The sequence below is a fragment of the Grammomys surdaster genome, unplaced genomic scaffold, assembly GCF_004785775.1.
Source record: "Grammomys surdaster isolate TR1022 unplaced genomic scaffold, NIH_TR_1.0 216, whole genome shotgun sequence".
In the NCBI taxonomy this organism is placed as follows: Eukaryota; Metazoa; Chordata; class Mammalia; order Rodentia; family Muridae; genus Grammomys; species Grammomys surdaster.
Window position 1 is genome coordinate 970,860 of NW_021604661.1, and position 19,655 is coordinate 990,514.

The following is a 19,655-nucleotide window of genomic DNA, read 5'->3' on the forward strand; positions in this document are numbered from 1 at the left end:
ATTTTCTTAAAATTATCACTGACTTTGAATGATTCTGCTCCTTTACCTTGTCTTCAAGCCCTGATGTTCTGTCCTCCACATGTTCCAGTAAGGCCTTCCCCTGGGTTTTTAAATTTTTGATTTGATACCTTTTTCCATCTATAGATTGGTTTCTGTCTGGGTTTTCTTCAGTATTTCTCATTATTGAATACTATTTTTGTATCCTGAATTGACTTTCAAATTTCTTGCAGCTATTTGTGTTCTCCTGGAATTCATTCAAGAGATTATTGGTATGCTCTTTGAATTCATTCATGAGTTTATGCCTGACTTCTTTGAGAGTTCTCTGACATAGTTGTAATCATTTTATTCTGAATTTTTTTTTGTAAGTCCCTCTCATTGGTGGCCATTACTATGGTACTGTTTTGTTGTTGTTTTGTTTAGGTGTTTTGTTGTTGTTGTTTTTTGTTTGTTTGTTTGGCACGAGCACTGGTTGGGGGAGGTTCAAGACAGGGTTTCTCTGTGTAGCCCTGACTGTCCTGGAACTTGCTCTGTAGACCAGGTTGGCCTCGAACTTACAGATCCACCTGCTTCAGCCTCCTGAATGCTGGGATTAAAGGCATGTGCCACCACTGCCCAGCTGGTACTGGTAATTTTGAAGGAGACAAGTTATCTTAACTTTTCACGGAACTTGTGGTTTTGCACTGGGACAGGCACATCCAGAACACATTTGTTGGTTAACTCTTTCTGTTACTCCTGTGTTGAGCGAGCATTTCGATTGGTGTTTGGTGTTTGGCTCAGCTTGGTGATACTTGAACTTCAGTTGTGGAGTCACTTGTTGCCGATATCTGGATGGGATAGCTAAGATTATCCTCATACGGCTAGGGATGGTATGACCTCTGACTATATACAGTGCAGTGAGAAAGTGTGTAGGAGGTGAAGTTGAGGCATTGCTCATCTTTACAAGCCAGGGTGCTTGAAAAGTGGCAGGGGATCCACTGATAACTGAACGTCATATATATTCTGACCACATAAACCTCTATGCACACAGGGCTGTAGTGTAGGCCAGGGACAGCAATTGAGAGCTGTGCATTCTCAGGAACTAGGTCTCACAGCAAATCAGAGTGTATGCTGGGACTGGGAGCACAGGATCTCAGTTCTCATAAGCCAGAGTGCATGCTGGAGGCAGGAGGGGGGTGTGCATCACACAGCAGGAGTGCATTCTGGTATGTGTGAAATTAAGCTGTGGAAACTGGAGATTACTGATGTTAATTTATAGTTAGGGTGGCTAAGGTGCTCCAGCCTTGGTTAGGTAACTGCAGCATGGTGGGTGGGGTTAAAACCTCTTGGCTTACTGACTTCTGGGGAAATAGCCTGGGATATATTGACCTCTGGGGCAACAGGAAGGGGCCAAACTCTGTGTGTTAAAGAAGCACTGACCTCTGGGGCAATGGGTAGGGGTCAAAGCTTCTATGGTGCAGACATGCTAGCCTCTGAGATGACAGGAGAGGCCCAAAGGTTCTGCTGCTCAGCACACTGGCCTCTGAGACAATGGGTGGAGACCATTTGTTGTTTTTAAGATATTCCTTCTCTCAAGTAACAACTATATTATCTTTTTTTTCTCATTCTGTTATAGTGCATTTTATTTAAATCTTTAATTTTAATCTTAAACTCATTTTATTCTCTCTCCTTTCTGGTACTCTCTTCTCCTAGATCTTCTTATGGCTGCCAGCTTCAGAGCTTAACTCAAATACTGCTTTTTCAGAGTCATGTCCTGGTCACCACAATTAGCACCCTCGTACTGCTCTAGGATGTACTATAGTTCCTTATTACTCAGATGTATTTTCATCAAAGATAATCTCTCTGAGTTTACTTTAGGGAATTTAATATTACTACGGTTTGAGTGTGAAATGTTCCCTGAAGGATTGTTTGCCAAATGACGGGCTTCCAATTCATGAGGATATTAACAGAATCCTGGATCATCGCTGCACTGATGTATTATGTAGAACTCGAGGCTTTGTTAGATGGTCATAGGTATTAGGAGATGGAATCTAGTAGGAAGGAAGTCATTGAATGTGTGCTTCAAGGGTTTGTCATATTCCTGGCTCCTTCTTGCTTTCTTGTTTCCTGGCTATTATGACGTAAGCAGCTTTGCGTCACCACATGCTCTCCAGCATGATGTTCAACCTCACCAAAGACCTAAAAGCTGACCATGCATGCAGTGAAACCTCTGAACCATGATCTGAGACAAATCTTTCTTTTAAGTTTTTTGTGTTGAATATTTTGTCATAGCAATGAAAGTCTAATACAAATATGATACAGGGATAGAACTATTTTTGTTTGAGAGAATAGCTAGTTGTCTTAGCATCAGGATTTCCTTCTCCAAATAATTATTTGAGTTAATATGTTTTTCTACAGTATTTAAGAAAAGATTGAAGCCGGGCGGTGGTGGCACATGCCTTTAATCCCAGCACTTGGGAGGCAGAGGCAGGCAGATTTCTGAGTTCGAGGCCAGCCTGGTCTCCAGAGTGAGTTCCAGGACAGCCAGGGCTACACAGAGAAACCCTGTCTCGAAAAACCAAAAAAAGAAAAAGAAAAGATTGAAGGGGGCTGGATAGATGGCTCAGTGGTTAAGAGCACTGGCTGCTCTTCCAGAGGTCCTGAGTTCAATTTCCAGTAACCACATGGTGGCTCACAACCATCTGTAGCGGGGTCTGCTGCCCTCTTCTGGCATGCAGGTGTACATGCAGACAGAGCACTCATTAAATAAATTGCAAAAAAGAAAGAAAAAAAAGGAAGAAAAAAAAAAAGATTGAGTAGAAGATGATGTGCTGCTAGTTTTATGTCAACTCGGCACAAGCCAGAGTCATTTTGGAAGAGGTACCTCAATTGAGAAAAGGCACCCACTAGATTATGGGCAAGGCTCTGGTGCATTTTCTTGATTGATGACTGATATAGGAGGGCCCAGTCCACTACAGGTGGTGCCATCCCAGGGGTAGTGGTCCTCGGTGGATCTAAGAAAGCTAGCCAAACATGTCATGGAGAGCAAGTGAGTAAGTAACACTCAGCATCAGCTCCTGCTCCAGGGTTCCTGCCCTGACTTCCCTAGATGACGGACTACAAACTATAAGTTGAAAAATACCCACATTTCTTCCCCAGATTGCTTACGGTCATGACAAAGTGTTTAAATTATTATTCGTTCCATTCTCTCAACACTAGCTGCATACCAAAATCATATTTAGAATTTTAAACATTTACTTTTAATTATGTGTATGTGGCCAATGACTGCAAGTGCCTACAGAGGTCAGAGGGGTTGGAGCTCTCTGGAGTTGGAGTTACAGTGATTGTGAACTACCTGACATATTTGTTGGGAATCAAACTCTGGTCCTCTGGAAGAGGACACACACACACACACACACACACACACACACACACACACACACTGGTTACTACTGAGCCATCACTTCATTGTTCCAGATATATTTTGGTGGTGGTGGTGCTAGGGAAGAAACTCAGGATCTCAAGCATGCTAAGATGCTAAGCACACATGATAACACTGGCATACCCTTCACCCACCACATGGAGATTAAAAAAAGATCAGACATAGAGTATATATTAACTTCCTCTTCATACTTTAACAAAATATTATAAACTTGGGGCTGGAGAGATAGATTAGCAGTTAAGAACACTGGCCATCCTTCTAGAGGACTCAGGTTCAATTCCCAGCAACCACATGGAGACTCACATCTGTCAACAACTCCAATTCCAGGGAATCGACTCCCACACAGACATACAATCAGGCAAAATGCTAGTATACATAAAAAAGAAATAAATAAAATTATTAAAATATTATAAAATAGGTGGTTTAATACAACTGAGATTTATTGTCTCACAATTCTTCAGCCAAGAAGCCTAGGATCAAATCATTGAAAGGGCTGCTTTCTTGTCTCTTATTTTGGTGTTTGCAATTCTTGACATTTTTACTAAGGCAGATTCTCCTGTAGCTCAGCCTGGTTGAAAACTCCCTGTGTAGGCAAGGATGGCCTTCAATTTATAATTCTCCTAATTTTTCTTTCTTCATATTGGGAGTATAAGTGTGCACCACCACACCCAGTCAATATGTGCGAGGGATGAAACAGCATTCTTCATGAATGCTAAGAAACAGCTCTACTAAATGAGCTCTACCCTCAGCCTAGACATTTCTTGCCTTTGTAGACTTATGACTGCTCCTGCAGTGTGCTCTCTTTGTGTGTCTGAATTGCGTTCTGTTTCCTTTTGTCATCATTTGTTTTTGAGATGTGGTCTAAGCTGGCCTTGCCTCACCTTCATGAGTCATGGGAATTCAGGCATGTGCAGCAGCTTTAATTTCTTCTTGTCCAGTCATTGGATTGGACCTACCCTGACATACTATGACCTTACTTTAATGTGGTAATGTCTGCAATACACTTTCCAATAATGACACAAGTCTCATGAAATTTGGGGGGAATGTTATTTAAAACAGTATAGAACATTATATTTTGCTGAGATAGGGTTTTAAACGCTGTATCTCAGAATGCCCCGAGCTAACTAGACTATCTCGTGGAACCCCAGGTCAGAAACCCAGGCTGACCTTTAACTCATATTGCTTTCTCTGACTCTCCTGAATGTTAATATTGCAAGCATGAGGGCATCATATTTTAAAATTTGTATTTAAATTATGTCTAGAAGAGAGTCCCAGGTTTTTAATTTTCGGAAGCTTCACTGGGTCTGGAAGTATGTCTCAGTGGTAGAATGTTTTGCCTAGCACACACAAGACCTAGGGTCTATCCCTAGCTACAAAAATTATAAAAAAAATACCGACTTGATAAATCATACTAGTACACACCTGGAAAAGTACACATGGGAGTATAACTAGAATATTTCTGAAAAATGAGTGTTAGAAAACTCATTCTGGCCAGGCGGTGGTGGCACACGCCTTTAATTCCAGCACTTGGGAGGCAGAGGCAGGCGGATTTCTGAGTTCTAGAGTTCGAGGCTAGCCTGGTCTACAGAGTGAGTTCCAGGACAGCCAGGACTACACAGAGAAACCCTGTCTCGAAAAAAAGAAAAAAAGAAAAAAAGAAAACTCATTCTGTTAGTGGCAGGTAAGATAGTTCAGTGGGTAAAGGCCCTTGTTACCAAATCTGATGACCTGAGTTACTCTGGGAAGTTGTTCTCCATAAACACACACACACACACACACACACACACACACACACACACACACACGTGAAAAAAATTTAAAAAGAAAACTTGTTCTGTCATATATTAAAGTTACTACAGTTAGGTGCTGGAGAGATGGCTCAGCAGATAAAAGCCCTGACTGCTCTTGCAGAGGTTTTGAGTTCAATTCCCAGCAACCACATAGTGGCTCACAACCATCTGTAATGGGATCTGATACACACTTCTGGTATGCCTGAAGACAGCTACAATGTATTCATATAAATGAAATAAATGAATAATTCTTAAAAATACTACAGTTAAGATTATAAAAACAATTTAGCATAAGAAAATAATTAGATCAATGGAATAGATAGGTTTCATAAGAAAACAGAAATACATAGGCAATTTAATTTCTCATAAAGGTAGCAATTGAAATGGATGAGGAGAAGGCTGGTCTATACCACTAATAACACTTAGAAAACTGTTTGATAGTAAGGAGAAAGTATCTTTAACTCACTCTTTACTCCAAAGTATGATTCTAGTTGGATCAAAATTGCAAATAGAAAAAAACTCAAAATATGATAATTATTGAAGAAAATAATAAGATACCTCTTTGTACTCTAGGAATGGGAAAGGCCCTTTTATATTTTATAGCAGATCCTCATACTCAGATTCCACAAAGAAAAATATTGATGAGTTTGACTTCATAAAAGTTAAAATCTCTGTGAGGCAAAAATATCATAAAGCAAATTCAGAAAGAACAACAAAACTGGGAACACACATTGACTACATATATGACAAGGGGTTTCAATTTATAAATTGGTATGAAAAAATGTAAAGTGCTTGGGGATTGAGAGATGGCTCACTGGTTAAAACACTGGCTACTCTGCCAGAGGATCTGGATTCAATTCCAAGTACCCACATGGCAGCTCCAGTTTTAGAGGCTCTGATGCCCTCTTTTGGTCATTTGGGTACCAGTCATTTGAGTGGCGCGCAGATATACATGCAGAGAAAACACCCACACACATAAAATAAAACAAAGTATTAAAGAAGAAAAATTCAAAACCCAATAATAAATAAAAGAACTTCTTTAGAGAAAAATAAACACATATCACCAGAGACTTGATATTCAAACCTATTCATGATTAAAGGAATATAAATCCAAACAATAAAATGTTTATGTATCAGATTGAGAAACATTTTAAAATCTGATTATGTGTATGGCTAGTGATAGTATAGGGAAATACACTTTCATGCACTGCTGGTGGGCATTGTGAGATAATCCTTTGAGGTTACAGTTGAAAAAATGTATTCAAATAGAATGTGTTTGTGTCCTCAGTAGCTAGTATCAGTTTTGGTGGTTCTTCTTCAGCAACCATTCCCCACTTTTTTCTTCCTAATACTTGCTTTGTAGTGCTAAAAATGAAGAAATAGTTCACATTTGCTCTGCTGTGTGTGGTTTGTATGCGACCCTGAAAACTTTGTGCTTGGGAACTTTCATTTCTCAATGGGGCAGTGTTGAGAGATAGGACCTTGTAAGGGATACTTGGGTAGTGGGGCTGTGTCTTAGGGTTTTACTGCTGTGAACAGATACCATGACCAAGGCAACTCTTATAAGGACAACATTAAGTGGGGCTGGCTTACAGGTTCAAAGGTTCAGTCCATTATCATCAAGGTGGGAGGATAGTGGCATCCAGGCAGGCATGGTACAGGAGGAGCTGAGAGTTCTATATCTTCATCTGAAGGCTGCTAGCAGATTACTGACTTCTAGGCAGCTAGGATGAGGGTATCAAAGCCTGTACCCACAGTGACACACCTACTCCAACAAGGCTACACCTCCTAATAGGGACACTCCCTGGGCCAAACACATAAAATCATCACAAGGTGGAGCCCTCATGAATTGATTAATGTCCTTTTCCCAGAGTTGGTTAACTCTCTTGGCATATGTGAGTTCTCCTGACAGCTTATGTAGAAGTTCTAGTAAGAGTGCAGTTACTTGTATGCCTTTGACCATCTATTCCAGGAAAGGCAATCCTCTTCAACCAAGCATGCAGCTTCAGGACTGATAGAAATGTAGTAGTGCAGGAGGAAGGGGACACCTGCCTAGCCAGCTAGATCATCTAAATCAACCCTGGTGATCATTGAGGTGACAGATGTCACAGGCAGATCACCCTCACATCCTTTGTGAACTTTCTTGAAGAACCTGATTAATTATTGAAAAAGTGGATTGCTATAAAGTGAGAACATCCCTCATGTTGTTTTGTTTTTATTTTGTTTGATTGTTTGTTTGTTTGTTTGTTTTGAGACAGGGTTTCTCTCTGTAACAGCCCTGACTGTCCTGGAACTCACTCTGTAGACCAGGCTGGCCTTGGACTCACAGAGATCCGAATGTTTGTGTCGGGATTAAAAGGATGTGCCACCACACCCAGTAATCCATCATATTTTGCCATTTTTCTTTCTGCCATGACTTGAACCAGTGTAAAGCCCTTGCTGTTGCCATGCCATAGACTACTCAGTTTCCAGACTAGAAAGCCAAAATAAAGTACTCCTTTTAGTATTAAAGTTAGAACCTAGAGTTCCATCACACAGCTAAATCTCAACCCCTAAACCTCTTACTATTTATAAATCAAGTTTCAGACAATTTGTAATTGCAATAGAAAATACGGTAAAATACTTTGCTGGAGAAGTGCATCTAAGACATATTAAGTATTAAGATATAACGATGAAGATGGGCCTGGAGTGGATTACTATAATCCTATCATTTAGAGGGCACAGGAAAGTGAGTTGAAGGCCCACTTGGGATATATACCAAATTCCAGGCCACCTGGAGATATATTGTAAGATCCTGACTCAAAAAGTCAAGGGTGGTGGATATAGGTCAGTGGTATAGCATTTTTCAATATGTACAAAACCTTGGTTGTCTCTCTAGCACTGAAAATAAAACATGATGATTAAAGTTTATTTTTAAACAGATTAAATGTATGCAGACACATGCTTAAGTATTTTCTAGAATGGAACAATGATTAAGAATGCATCTGCCAGAGGAACAAGGAGTTGTGTGTGTGTGTGTGTGTGTGTGTGTGTGACTGTGTCTCCTAATAATGTCAGAAGCTACACTTGTAAAAATCACTAACATGACTTCTTAAATATGAGATGAACAAGGACAACAATAGACAATCAAAAGTAGACAGAAGAAAGCCCACAAGGCCTCAAAATCTTGCACAAAGAACTACAGGCAACTAAGGAATGCTGAAAGTGGGAGAAATCATCTTCCTCAGAGACCAATAGTTATGATTTTTTCAATTCAATACCAAATGATCAGTCCTGAATACATATATACAAGTAATATTATACAGACTAAGCAGAGTGTATTATATATTTAAGAATATACATGTACATAACGATAGTTAATGTAAAAAGAGGTTATGAATTAGAAAGAACAATGAGGGGAAGTTTGGAGGAAAGGTTAGGGGGAATGGCATAATTATATTTAAAATCTCAAAAAATGACTGGGTGGTGGGGCCACATGGCTTTGATGCTAGTACTAAGGAGGCAGAGGCAGGTCGAGAACTCTGAATTTGAGTTCGCAACTAGCCTAGTCTACACAAAGAAATCCTGCCTTGTAAAACCAACACCCCCAAATAAAAAAGAATATATCATCTGGAGTAAGGAAAGTAAAAAGGAACCCTGGGGGTAGAAGGCACTCTAGAGAGAATAGCAGGATACAGGTTGTATGAAGGTATATATGGGGAAAACAAGGGGCTTTAATGGGAATTCAGGAGGGAGGAGAATGCAGAAGAGGGAGGAGGGATACCTAACACTACAGCTGTTTGAAATAGGGGAATCATACTATTTTATATTCAACTAAATATGGGATAAGATAATAATAATGCTTAAGATAATAATGCTTAAGAGCAGCCGGGCGATGGTGGCGCACGCCTTTAATCCCAGCACTTGGGAGGCAGAGGCAGGCGGATTTCTGAGTTCAAGAGTTCGAGGCTAGCATGGTCTCCAGAGTGAGTTCCAGGACAGCCAGGGCTACACAGAGAAACCCTGTCTCGAAAAACAAAAACAAAAAAATAATAATAATGCTTAAGAGCCACAGACTACCTAATCCAAACCCCAGTACTAGGCATGAAGAACTTCCTCTGTAGTTGTTGATGAAGTTTGTCCAAAAAACTCTCCAAACAATATAAGCTATTGCTGTTGCCTTTGATTACCTCCCAGAAGCTGAAGGTAAGTGCCTACTACTGAAGACATGCACTTTGGACACAGGACTTGGACAGCACTGGAGGGGATCATGCCTGGTACTGTGAACCCAGTTAACTATCCCTGGTTAGTTAGGCCATGGATCTTGGTGTGTACTTTTATTTTTCTAAGATTTATTTATTAATTTTATGTACATGAGTACTCTGTTTTCATGCACACCAGAAGATGGCATCAGATTCCATTACAGATGGTTGTGAGCTACCATGTTGTTGCTGGAAATTGAACTCAAAACCTCTGAAAGAACAGCTAGTACTCTTTCCTGCTGAGTCATCTCTCCAGCCCCCTACTGCTGTTGTTTTAAACCAATATATTTTACCACTCACCAAAGAGGCTTCTTTAATTTTGTTTTGTTTGAGATAAGATCTCATTATGTAGATCAGGCTGGCCTCAAACTCACAGGGACCCACCTGCCTCTACCTCAAGAGTATTGGTGTTAAAGTTGTAGACTACTAAGCCTGCATAGAACCTTCTCTTTACAGCAGACAGAATGTTACAGAAAGCCACAACTGTTGAAAATGTAGAAAACCACTGACTGTGGGGGCCCAGCCCCATGTGATACATCTACAACAAAAGCCTTACACTTAAGGTTCAGAGAACACTGTAGAGAGGAGACAGAAAGATTGTAAGCACCAGAGACCAGGAAGTCTGCTGTGAGATGTATTTTCTAGATATGATAGTGAAACTACTCCCATGAAATCTCAGCAATATGATTACCTTAATGAGATTTGAACAATTATAGCATGAGTTGACATGCCAAGGTGGATAGGGGAACTTCAGGGGACCCCACCCCTAAATGAAAAGCTATGGACAACCAATAGGTTCTAAGAAAGAGAGAATTAGTTTTTTCCAGGGGTGGTTTCCCTAACTGGTTATCCAATACCAAGTGGTAAATCCTAGAAACACATATATACAAGGAACACTAAACAGAGTCAGCAGGTTCTATTTATGTATTTATTCACACACACACACACACACACACACACACACACACATATATATATATATATATATATATATATATATATATATATATATGTATATGTATATGTATATGTATATAAATATATATATATATAAAAGAAAAAGAGGCCATGGGTTTGAGAGGGAGCAAGGCAGTGGGGCATGGGGGCATGAGAAGGGTTGGAGGGAAAATTACATAATTATATTTTGATTAAAAAGAAATAAAAAGAATGGCTCTATTTATAGAGAGGGGTCAGGATATTATATGGTGCTACAAGTTTTTCAGTCTTCTCTTTGCACACTTCTGTTTGAAGAGTGTTGGGCACTTTCCTTTTCTTGGAAATTTTCCAAGAAAATCCCCCCCCCCTCTCTCTTTGGTTTTTTTCAAGACAGGGTTTCTCTGTGTAGTCCTGGCTGTCCTGGGACTCACTCGGTAGACCAGGCTGGCCTTGAACTCAGAAATCCGCCTGCCTCTGCCTCCCAAGTGCTGGGATTAAAGGCGTGTGCCACCACCGCCCAGCTTCTCATTTGTTTTTAAAGGAAGTATAATTTGGGGGGTATCTGAGCAAGGTGTAAGCCTATTTAAATTCTTTCTGTTCTAAAAACATCTTCTATATTAAAAAAACATGACTAATAAATGTCATAAATCATGAAAGATAGTGCAGTAAAGGCTTATGAGGTTTTCTAATGTACAGTCAGAGGTAGGTACCTTTGGCCAGATAATTCCTATTATCTTATAATGGTAATGATTAGACCACAACTCCATTCAGAAATATTAAGCCAAAACAGAGTTAGATTTACAAGCCTGCTTTTATTACTTGTTGGTTGGGTCTGAAGTAGGGTATAATTGAACGTTTTGCTTATGTGTAAAGCAGGGATGGTTGTTTGAAGATTATAGATAATTTTCAAGGGCCCAGCCCTATGCTCAGTACATAACAGGTCCTAAATAAATAGTAACTTTTTAAAGCCAAATGACAAAGATTTCTTACTGTGAAATTCTGAGTCTCGACTCCCAAAAATAAAAGACTAGGAAAAGATAGCTGTAGTTATTATAGTGAACCTACACAAAACAAAGTATTATAAACAATAACTTTCATTTAAAGATAAAGTGTTCGCAAGCTTTAGCAGGCTCCTAACCCTCCCCCTTAGGTTCAGCTATATCCTTTTTATAATTTGTATATACAAGACACAGAGTGGTTGGGAAGACCAACCTTATATCATTCAGCATTAGTAGTAAGGATGTTCTAGAGTCTTGGCTTCAGGATCTAAGACCTCTCTATTGCTCAAAGATGACATAGTGCTCCCCATCCCACCAATCCCAATTTTAAAAATGATTAATTTTTTATGTATTTGAGTATTTTGCCTGCACACATTCCTGGTGCCCACAGAGGTCACAAGGTGGCACTAGATCCCTGAAACTTTAGTTATGATTATGAGCAGTGTCATGTGGGTGCTGGGAACCAAACCTGTGTCCTCTGCAAGAGCAGTAAGGGCTCTTAACTGCTGACCCATCGATCCAGTGCTCCAAAGCTTAACTGGTTTTTTAAGAATTCATTTAAAATTATGTGTGTACACGTATCTGGGTATGTGCAAGTGAGTATGGGTTCCTGCAGAGGCTGGGATGAATATGGTATTCAGTAGAGCTGGAGTTACGGGCAGGTGCCAGCCACTGTCCTGGGTACTGGAAACGAAATCCTGGGTCCTCTGAAAGAGCAGCAAGTGCTCTGAACTGCTGAGCCTTATCTCTCCACCCTCAAAAAAACAATTTAGTTAATTTTTTATATGTATGGGTGTTCTGAGTGCAATAAAGGCAGCAAGAGTTGCTCTCAGATAAAACAAGCTGCAAAGAAGACTGAGGCCATACCAGCTACCTGGAAGAAGCAGAGACCAGCTGAGCTGCCTGGAAGAGGTTTAGACCAGAGTCACTTTGAAAGGTCACTCTTGCAGGGTGTGCAGTGAGTTCCAGGTTCCCAGCTTTTGTGAGCTGTCACCCATGCTGAAGTGGGCTTTGGTGATGCCGCTATCTTTGAGTCATGTCTGTTCCGGTAAGTAACCAGTCACTTATATTCCTGTAAGTAACCCAAATAAAACTCGTTGCTTTGGTTCATTGAGTTGGACTTTGGTGATAGCCATACAGTGGTCTATTGTGGACTCCCTATCTGGGGTAAAGTATGTGTTGTGTCTTCCCAGGAAAATTCTTGTGATACAACAGGTAGGTATTAACAACTTAATTGATGGTGAGTAAACTTTATTCTCACCAGACTGGAATAGGGAAAAAAGGAAAAGAGGCTAGAAAACTTGTCAAGGGTCAGACAGATAATGAAGAGCCATGGACATTGTTGTGCAGCGTGTTAGACGGATTTTTTGTTTTTATTATTTTTTAAAGATTTGTTTATTTTATTCTGTGTATTTTGCCTGTTTGTAGATCTGTACACCACATGTATGCTTCTTGGTACCTTTGGAGGTCAGAAGAAGGACTTTGATCCCCTGGTACTGGAGTCACAGATGGTTATGAACCAACATGTGGGTGCTGAGAACCCAACCCAGGTCCTGTGTAAGAGCAATAAGTGTTCTTATCCATTAAACCACCTCCCCAGTCCCAGGATATATTAATCTGAAATATTCCTTAGTGTGGTAGATTAAAGCAATGGTCCTCAACTTTCTACTGCCATAGAACTCTTTACAAACCTAAAAAATATATAGGTCCTTTAAAGCAGAAAAGGTACATTTGCTAAGACACAAAATATTGCTTACAATTATCTGGTTAGGAGGAAGAATGAGGAGCAGCTGCAACCTTGCAGATGATGTGTGATGAAGGTTGGACTAAGTCACAGGACAGAGGACAGGAATGATGAGTGATCTAGCTGAGTGTTACCAATAGATTCTGTCACAAATTAAAATTGAGAAATAAAGGAAAGACATGAGTCTAGGTTAACATCCCACAGTCTAGTGTGGAGATAAACAGACTTCAGAAAGAAGTATAGGTTCAGTTTGGAAAATGCTGAGTCAAAGGTGCTTTGGGGACATCAAAATAAATAAGTTAGCCAGGAAGCCAAATATGCTCTTCACATACAGGGGCTCTTGCCCTGACACTCTACAGATTCTTAAATCTCTGTGTAATGCTTCTATATTGAGAAAACAATATTCTCCATTTGCAGAAAGAAACCAGAGGTGGGAGAAGAAATCAAACTTCACACACTCATTTTGCATTTTTTAAACTAAAAGAATAGACTTTTATTAAGCGCTGTAAGTTTCTTTCCATCAGCATTAACAGAACAACATATCAAATTCCATCACAGAACTCCTGAGCCATTCTCATTCCTTTCTGAGCCATTTCCATTAAGTCCTGCAGTTTCCCCCAAGAAGCGTCCACTCAAACTTACATTAATAAACTATGGAGCTTTTGTGGTGAGGTGGGCCCAAAGGCAGGGAACTTGGAATCTGGGAGTGGCAAAGAGAAATACGTATTATCCATCCACTAAACACACTGTCAAGAGCACAGAAAAAAAAAACAACAACAAAAGAATTTCTTACTTTTGTCAATAACATTATTTATCAGGGAGCACTAAAAAATCACTGACTCTTTGCAGTTAAAGGTTTTTTTTGTTGTTTTTTTTGTTTTTTGTTTTTTTTTTAATCTAGTAGTACGTTAGTCTAAAAATAGAATAAAATAAAAGGCAGGAAGAAAATCCCTTCTGGGAAGTAATTAAAATGAATTCATCAGATCTGGCAGGGTTATGAGTGATTAATAAAACCTGAAATATTTAACTTGCTTCATTTACATGAAAATTCACTAGCCATTATTTACTACCAACACGGACAAAAAGTCATCTATAAAAGTACAGGGACAATGTCAAAAGCTGAAATGGGCACCCCAGCACAGGGGATGTTTTTGTTTGCTTTTAACTTAGAAAAGATGATTTTTGTAAAAAGTGACATTTTCTTAGAACATCAAAATATCCTCAGACAATATTGAAGATAATCAGCAATAAAAGGGGAATAGGCGCACTGAACTATCTGTACCAGCAGACTACATTGATACGAAAAGAGAACATTAAAAAAGAAGAAGCCAGACAGATGAGGAGAAAACTGAGGGGACACACAAAGGAAGAGTGAAAACTTATCCCCCAAAACCCCAAGAGTATTTAGGAAATATGCATCTGAAAGTGAAGAAGAAGAAGAATGATTAAACCTTTAGTAGAATTAGACTAACTACTTTAAACTGTGGTCTACTTGTACTGTCATTTCAATGGGTGGGGGTGGTTAGAGGCTCAAAGGGTGGCACTGTATATCCACAGGGGCCTTCTAAGGTTTCAAAGGACTGAATCATCATACCCAAAGGGCTACTCTTATTCGTTCTATCCTACATAAGCATTTTTGCATCTCCTCCCCCCAATACTTGTGTGTTTTTTTCTCTCAGTAATGAAAGTATTAAGGTAATTTGGCCAACAATGTCAGAAAATCCAGATGGAGACAAAAATCAAATGTCCCTAGCCAAAGAATGTGCGATTTTTGGGGGCTTCAATATGCCTGAAGTCCTACCTATGTACAGTAAAAATGATTGAAACAAATAGAAGTCTGTCAGGACTGGTCACTTAAAAAGGTAGGAGTTACAGGCTAACCCAAAGACACACAGGCAGAAGAACTGCAAGACCTTAGCAATCAGTAGCTGTACAAAACCGGTTTAGGGTTCTGTTTTTGTTTTTTGCTGTGTCCCTACAAGGTAAAGCAGTCATTTCTGGGAATTCCAGGATGACTTTGTCCAAGAGCAGCCAGTGAGAATCAGAAGTGGAACCTCAAGTAGGTACAACAAAGGCCCCCAATTTGTCTTCCAATTAGAAAAAGTTCATTTTCAGTAACAAACCTGGCTTTTAAATTGTGTATTTTGGTAGGTACACTGAAATATAGGAACATAATCCTTTGTAGTTCTTTCTTGTAACTTCCCAAACCCCAAATGTTCAATCAAAACAAAATTCAAAGTTGGAAGTAAGCCACCTGTTTCATCCTGGGCCAGGCTAGGGAGAAGCATAGGTTTGTGGAAGGGAGAAAAGCAAGTCTTTTGACAAACTGGAATCATTTCTGTCAAAGCAGCAATTTTACCTCTCACAGTGAATGGCTACAAAATAAATCTTCCTGTTGTGAGAAGGATGTAAGAGTTAACAATACTGTCATCTGACTGTGTCAGATAGACTCACGATGCACAGAAACAGCAACTGAAGATACTCTAACATTTAACTCCAAGTACTTCCTATTCAATATTTGTCCATATATCTAACCATTCACTCACTCAGTGTGATTCTGGTTACTTTTAGAGCTCCAAAGGATTCATCCTTCTGTGGCTCAGAAGGTGATTCTAAGCCATCTGTATTTTCTATGAATTCCTTCCCTTACTGGATATAAAAGTCCTAACCTTCAAGGTATTGTGAAAGGATGAGTAGGTCCAAGATCAGAAAGGGAACCAAATCAGGGGAGCTCATTTCAAAGAGGAAGTATTGTAGACTTTTTCTTTATTCTTCTTATATATACTCTTGCCACCTTTATTAGCTTTATTTAAGAAATGTCTGGGCAAGGGGCAAGGCATACCAGGGCTCCTATCCCCTGCAAATTGTGAGTTCTCTTAAACTGGGTTAGACTTGGGTTAAACAGCCCAAGACATTTTAGTTTCTTGAGACGAATGGGCAGACAGCAAACATAGCCTTCTGGTTGTCTGGAAAAAAATCACCAAGAATCTATTGTAAGTTAAGATGCATGGTTTTTTCCCCCCAAAAATAGAGGACCCTGCTAGGAGTCTAGTCAGTTATATTCTTGTAGAAATGATATTTCTTGGGCAAGAATATCAAAGTCCAAAAGGAGATGTGTATGGCTAGAAGCCTCAATTCCTGAATGAAGATATACTACTAGTTTGATACAAGCCTTGTTTCCATCCCTTGCATTTTGGCTGCCCAAAATGAGGGAAACTGGAAATCAAGGTTTTCGTAAGATTATCTCCAGCAAGGAGGAAGAGCCTTTTTATCCTGGGCAGATCTTGGCCCCACAGGGACTGAGAATCTTTTATAGAATGCCTCTCAAATCCCTGGCCAAGTTCTCTGACATCTTCCTTGCAAAGCAAATGAAAAGATCCTGTAGTCAAAATGTCAATGAATAAATGAAACAATCTAAGCATGTAAAATCAAATTGTCAAATTTCCTCACATCTCCCCACCCCATCATTCCAATGCTAGTTTTCCCTCCTTGGATTCATGTCAGTTAGTTCTTGCCGGAAGCCAATTTGATCCTGGAGTTCCAAAAGACATTTCTTCCAAATTGGCTGAAAGCCTTTTCAAATGGAAATTACCTCCTATCCCTTTTCTATCTCCAGACCTTCATAAGAAATGTGCAACCTTCCCAATCCCATCTCAACCTCCTGTTTTCACCATATGGGATGTGAGGGCTCTGTTCAAAGTGAAGTATTTGTTGTTCTAAACAGGCAATCTCTGGAAAGTACTTTGTGTCTGATTTAGAGTAGCCCATCTTCTCATAATTGTGATAGGCTGTGACTTAGTAAGGATTTCAGATTTAAAGTATGGTCTTTTGAAACCCACCATTCCATAGCAGTGGAAGCATTTCTGGGAAATTCAGTAAATCTTCTGGAACTTTACCATGTATGTATGTGTATATATATCTGTATACACACATTTATATATATAAAATATGTATAGATAAATAGATCTGTCTCTTATATAAAGGGTATGTGTATGCATATAGATACACATGTTCATATATACACCCCCACACACACCTATACACATGTACACACACATAAAGTCTTTGAGTCCCTTTTGTACTCAGTTCATAACATTGATTCCCACCCTTTTAGAGTGTGGGCAGTAGAGAGTGAACTGCACCATAGCTTCTATTTTATAAACAATGCACTGGTTGGAAGGCAGGAAAAATCTGCCCAGTACTTTTCGGACTCACTTGAATCTCCCAGTACAAAGGCCATTGTAGTTTTTTTTTAAGTGTATAAAATAAAAATAAAATAAAAGAACCCAAACCAACACTGTCTACTTCCCTGAAAACATCTACCTATCTGATTGTCAGGCCAGAGCTAGAGGTGGTATACAAAATCCTGGGGTAGGTGAGTTAGGGGAGAGAGTAAGGAGGATATTGATTAGATATGAAGGTTCCATTACCCCAAAGACAAAAAAAAAAACCAAAAAACCAGGAACCCATAGGCAGCTTATCTTTCAACCCCATATTGTTCACATAAGTTTATAAATGAGCTATCACATTAAATACTCAGAAAACCACAGCCAGAACTTTTCCATAGGACTTATGTGATAATATCTGCTTTCTGACAGTTACTGCCTCACTAGACTTCCAGTAGGTACAAAGAAAATATTGGTGCTATATATTTGAGAATTGGAGCTTAGTCATCATTAACCAGAAACCTCCCAGGTGTCTGGAGCCAAGAAAATAGGGATGGAAAGGTAGATACAATACATAAATATCTCCTGAAAATCCAGGATAAATATAGGATAAAGATTTCTATCCTCCTCTAACTTGGGCCTAGAATCAGAAAAGTATCGTTTTCTCCTCCCCCTGACAAGTGTAACCATCTAGAGCTTATCATTCCTCTTTCTGTTGGGCCACAGCATCTAGCTCTTGCTCTTGCACATGGTTCTTCTCTCCATTCTTCACGGGGAGGCAGTGATCATCGTTATTATTACACACATTACTGTCTCTGGATAAGGCGCACTGGGATGGAGCTGGAAGGGGATCACTCTTCTCTTCCACAATCAATGTGCCATTGTTTCCATTCACCTGTGAGCGGGCCCGACTCTGATGAAGCTCCACGGATTTGGAAATTACATCCGAAGAGCCCTGTCGAAAACAAGAGATACTTAGTGGAAATGGTAATCGCAAACTGGCTGGGCATCTCCAAACATGTTCACAAGGTAGCCTGAGAAAGTCTTCAGAAACAGCAGAAAGCCAACAAGTCAGGCCTTCTGATAATGTCCTAAGAACTGAAATCCAGCAGCAATGACGATACAGTGACGACACAACTCACATAGCTTTAAAACATATTGCTGTTTTGTTTTGAGACAAGGGATCCCTGGTTGTCCTGGAACTTATTCTGTAGACCAGGCTGGTCTCAAACTCACAGAAATGTGCCTCCATCTGTCTCCCAAGTGTTGGGATTAAAGGTGTAGGCCACCAAAGCCAGGCAATTTGCTGAAATTTTTATAACATTTAACTAAAAATTAAACTCCTTTCATGAATCAACAACAGCAAGAAATAGCAAATGTTCAAATGCCTCTTCTGGCCTTGTTATTCGGGTGACTCGTTGAAGAAAGAATTTGGATCTAAGCAACATGAGACAATTACAACATTAGCTAACTCTTTGGAGTTCAAGTTCTATTTTAAATGTTATCTGTAGTTATTCACTTAAGTGCAGCCCCTCTGTTCCTGTTAACTTGCAAACACATCCAATGGCTGTGTGAGTAGCAGCTATTCCAATGTATCAAGCTTCCAGCTCCTTAGTTATGATAGTGAAATTTTCTCTCTACTCTCACATCAATAAATATGATTAAAAATAACACCAAAAGAACATTAAATAGTTAGATTTGTTTATTTATCATTTTTATTTCAAGAGAGGGTCTCACTATGTGTCTTTGACTGTCCTAGAAGTCACTGTATACAGCAGGCTTGCCCTGAACTCACAAAGATCTACTGGCCTTTGCCTCCTGAGTGACGGGATTAAAGGTATGTACCACTATTCCTGGCTAATAGTTGGACTTATTTTTGATAGAGTGAAGTATGAATATATATAGAAGAGTATATTTTGGATTGATATCTGATGACAGCTTGGCATGGTGGCACACACCTTTAATAACAGCAGGTGGGAGGCAGAGGCTGGTGGATCTCTGTGAGGTAAGCCTTGTCTACATAAGATAGTTCTAGGCCAGCTAGGGTTCTATAGTAAGATCCTGTCTCAAAGAAAGAAGGAGAAAGGGAGAGAAGAGAGAAGAGGAAAGAAGAGAGGAGTGGAACAGAGAAAAGAGGAGAAAAGGTGGAAAGTGACAAAAGGCAACTAATACCTACTTCTGGACTCCATATCCATATGTATTCACACCTGCACATACGTGCACATACACACAAATAGGTGAAAGCTGCTGGTGTAGCTCAGTGATAAAGCATTTGCCTAGCATGTACAAAGCCCTGGGTTCAAGCTCTAGAAACACACAGAAACACACAGAAACACACACACACACACACACACACACACAC

At 39.7% G+C, this 19,655-nt stretch overlaps 1 protein-coding gene across 1 annotated transcript in view; it reads right to left on the reverse strand.

Annotated features, from left to right (window-relative positions):
* Positions 1-13,588: 13,588 nt before the first annotated feature.
* Fam120c (family with sequence similarity 120C) overlaps positions 13,589-19,655 on the reverse strand; it is a 132,218-nt gene continuing 126,151 nt past the window's right edge. The window contains exon 16 of the mRNA XM_028772643.1: positions 13,589-18,248. Coding sequence (XP_028628476.1) covers positions 17,994-18,248 — 255 coding nt within the window. The 3' untranslated portion in view covers positions 13,589-17,993. The remainder of the gene's footprint in view (positions 18,249-19,655) is intronic.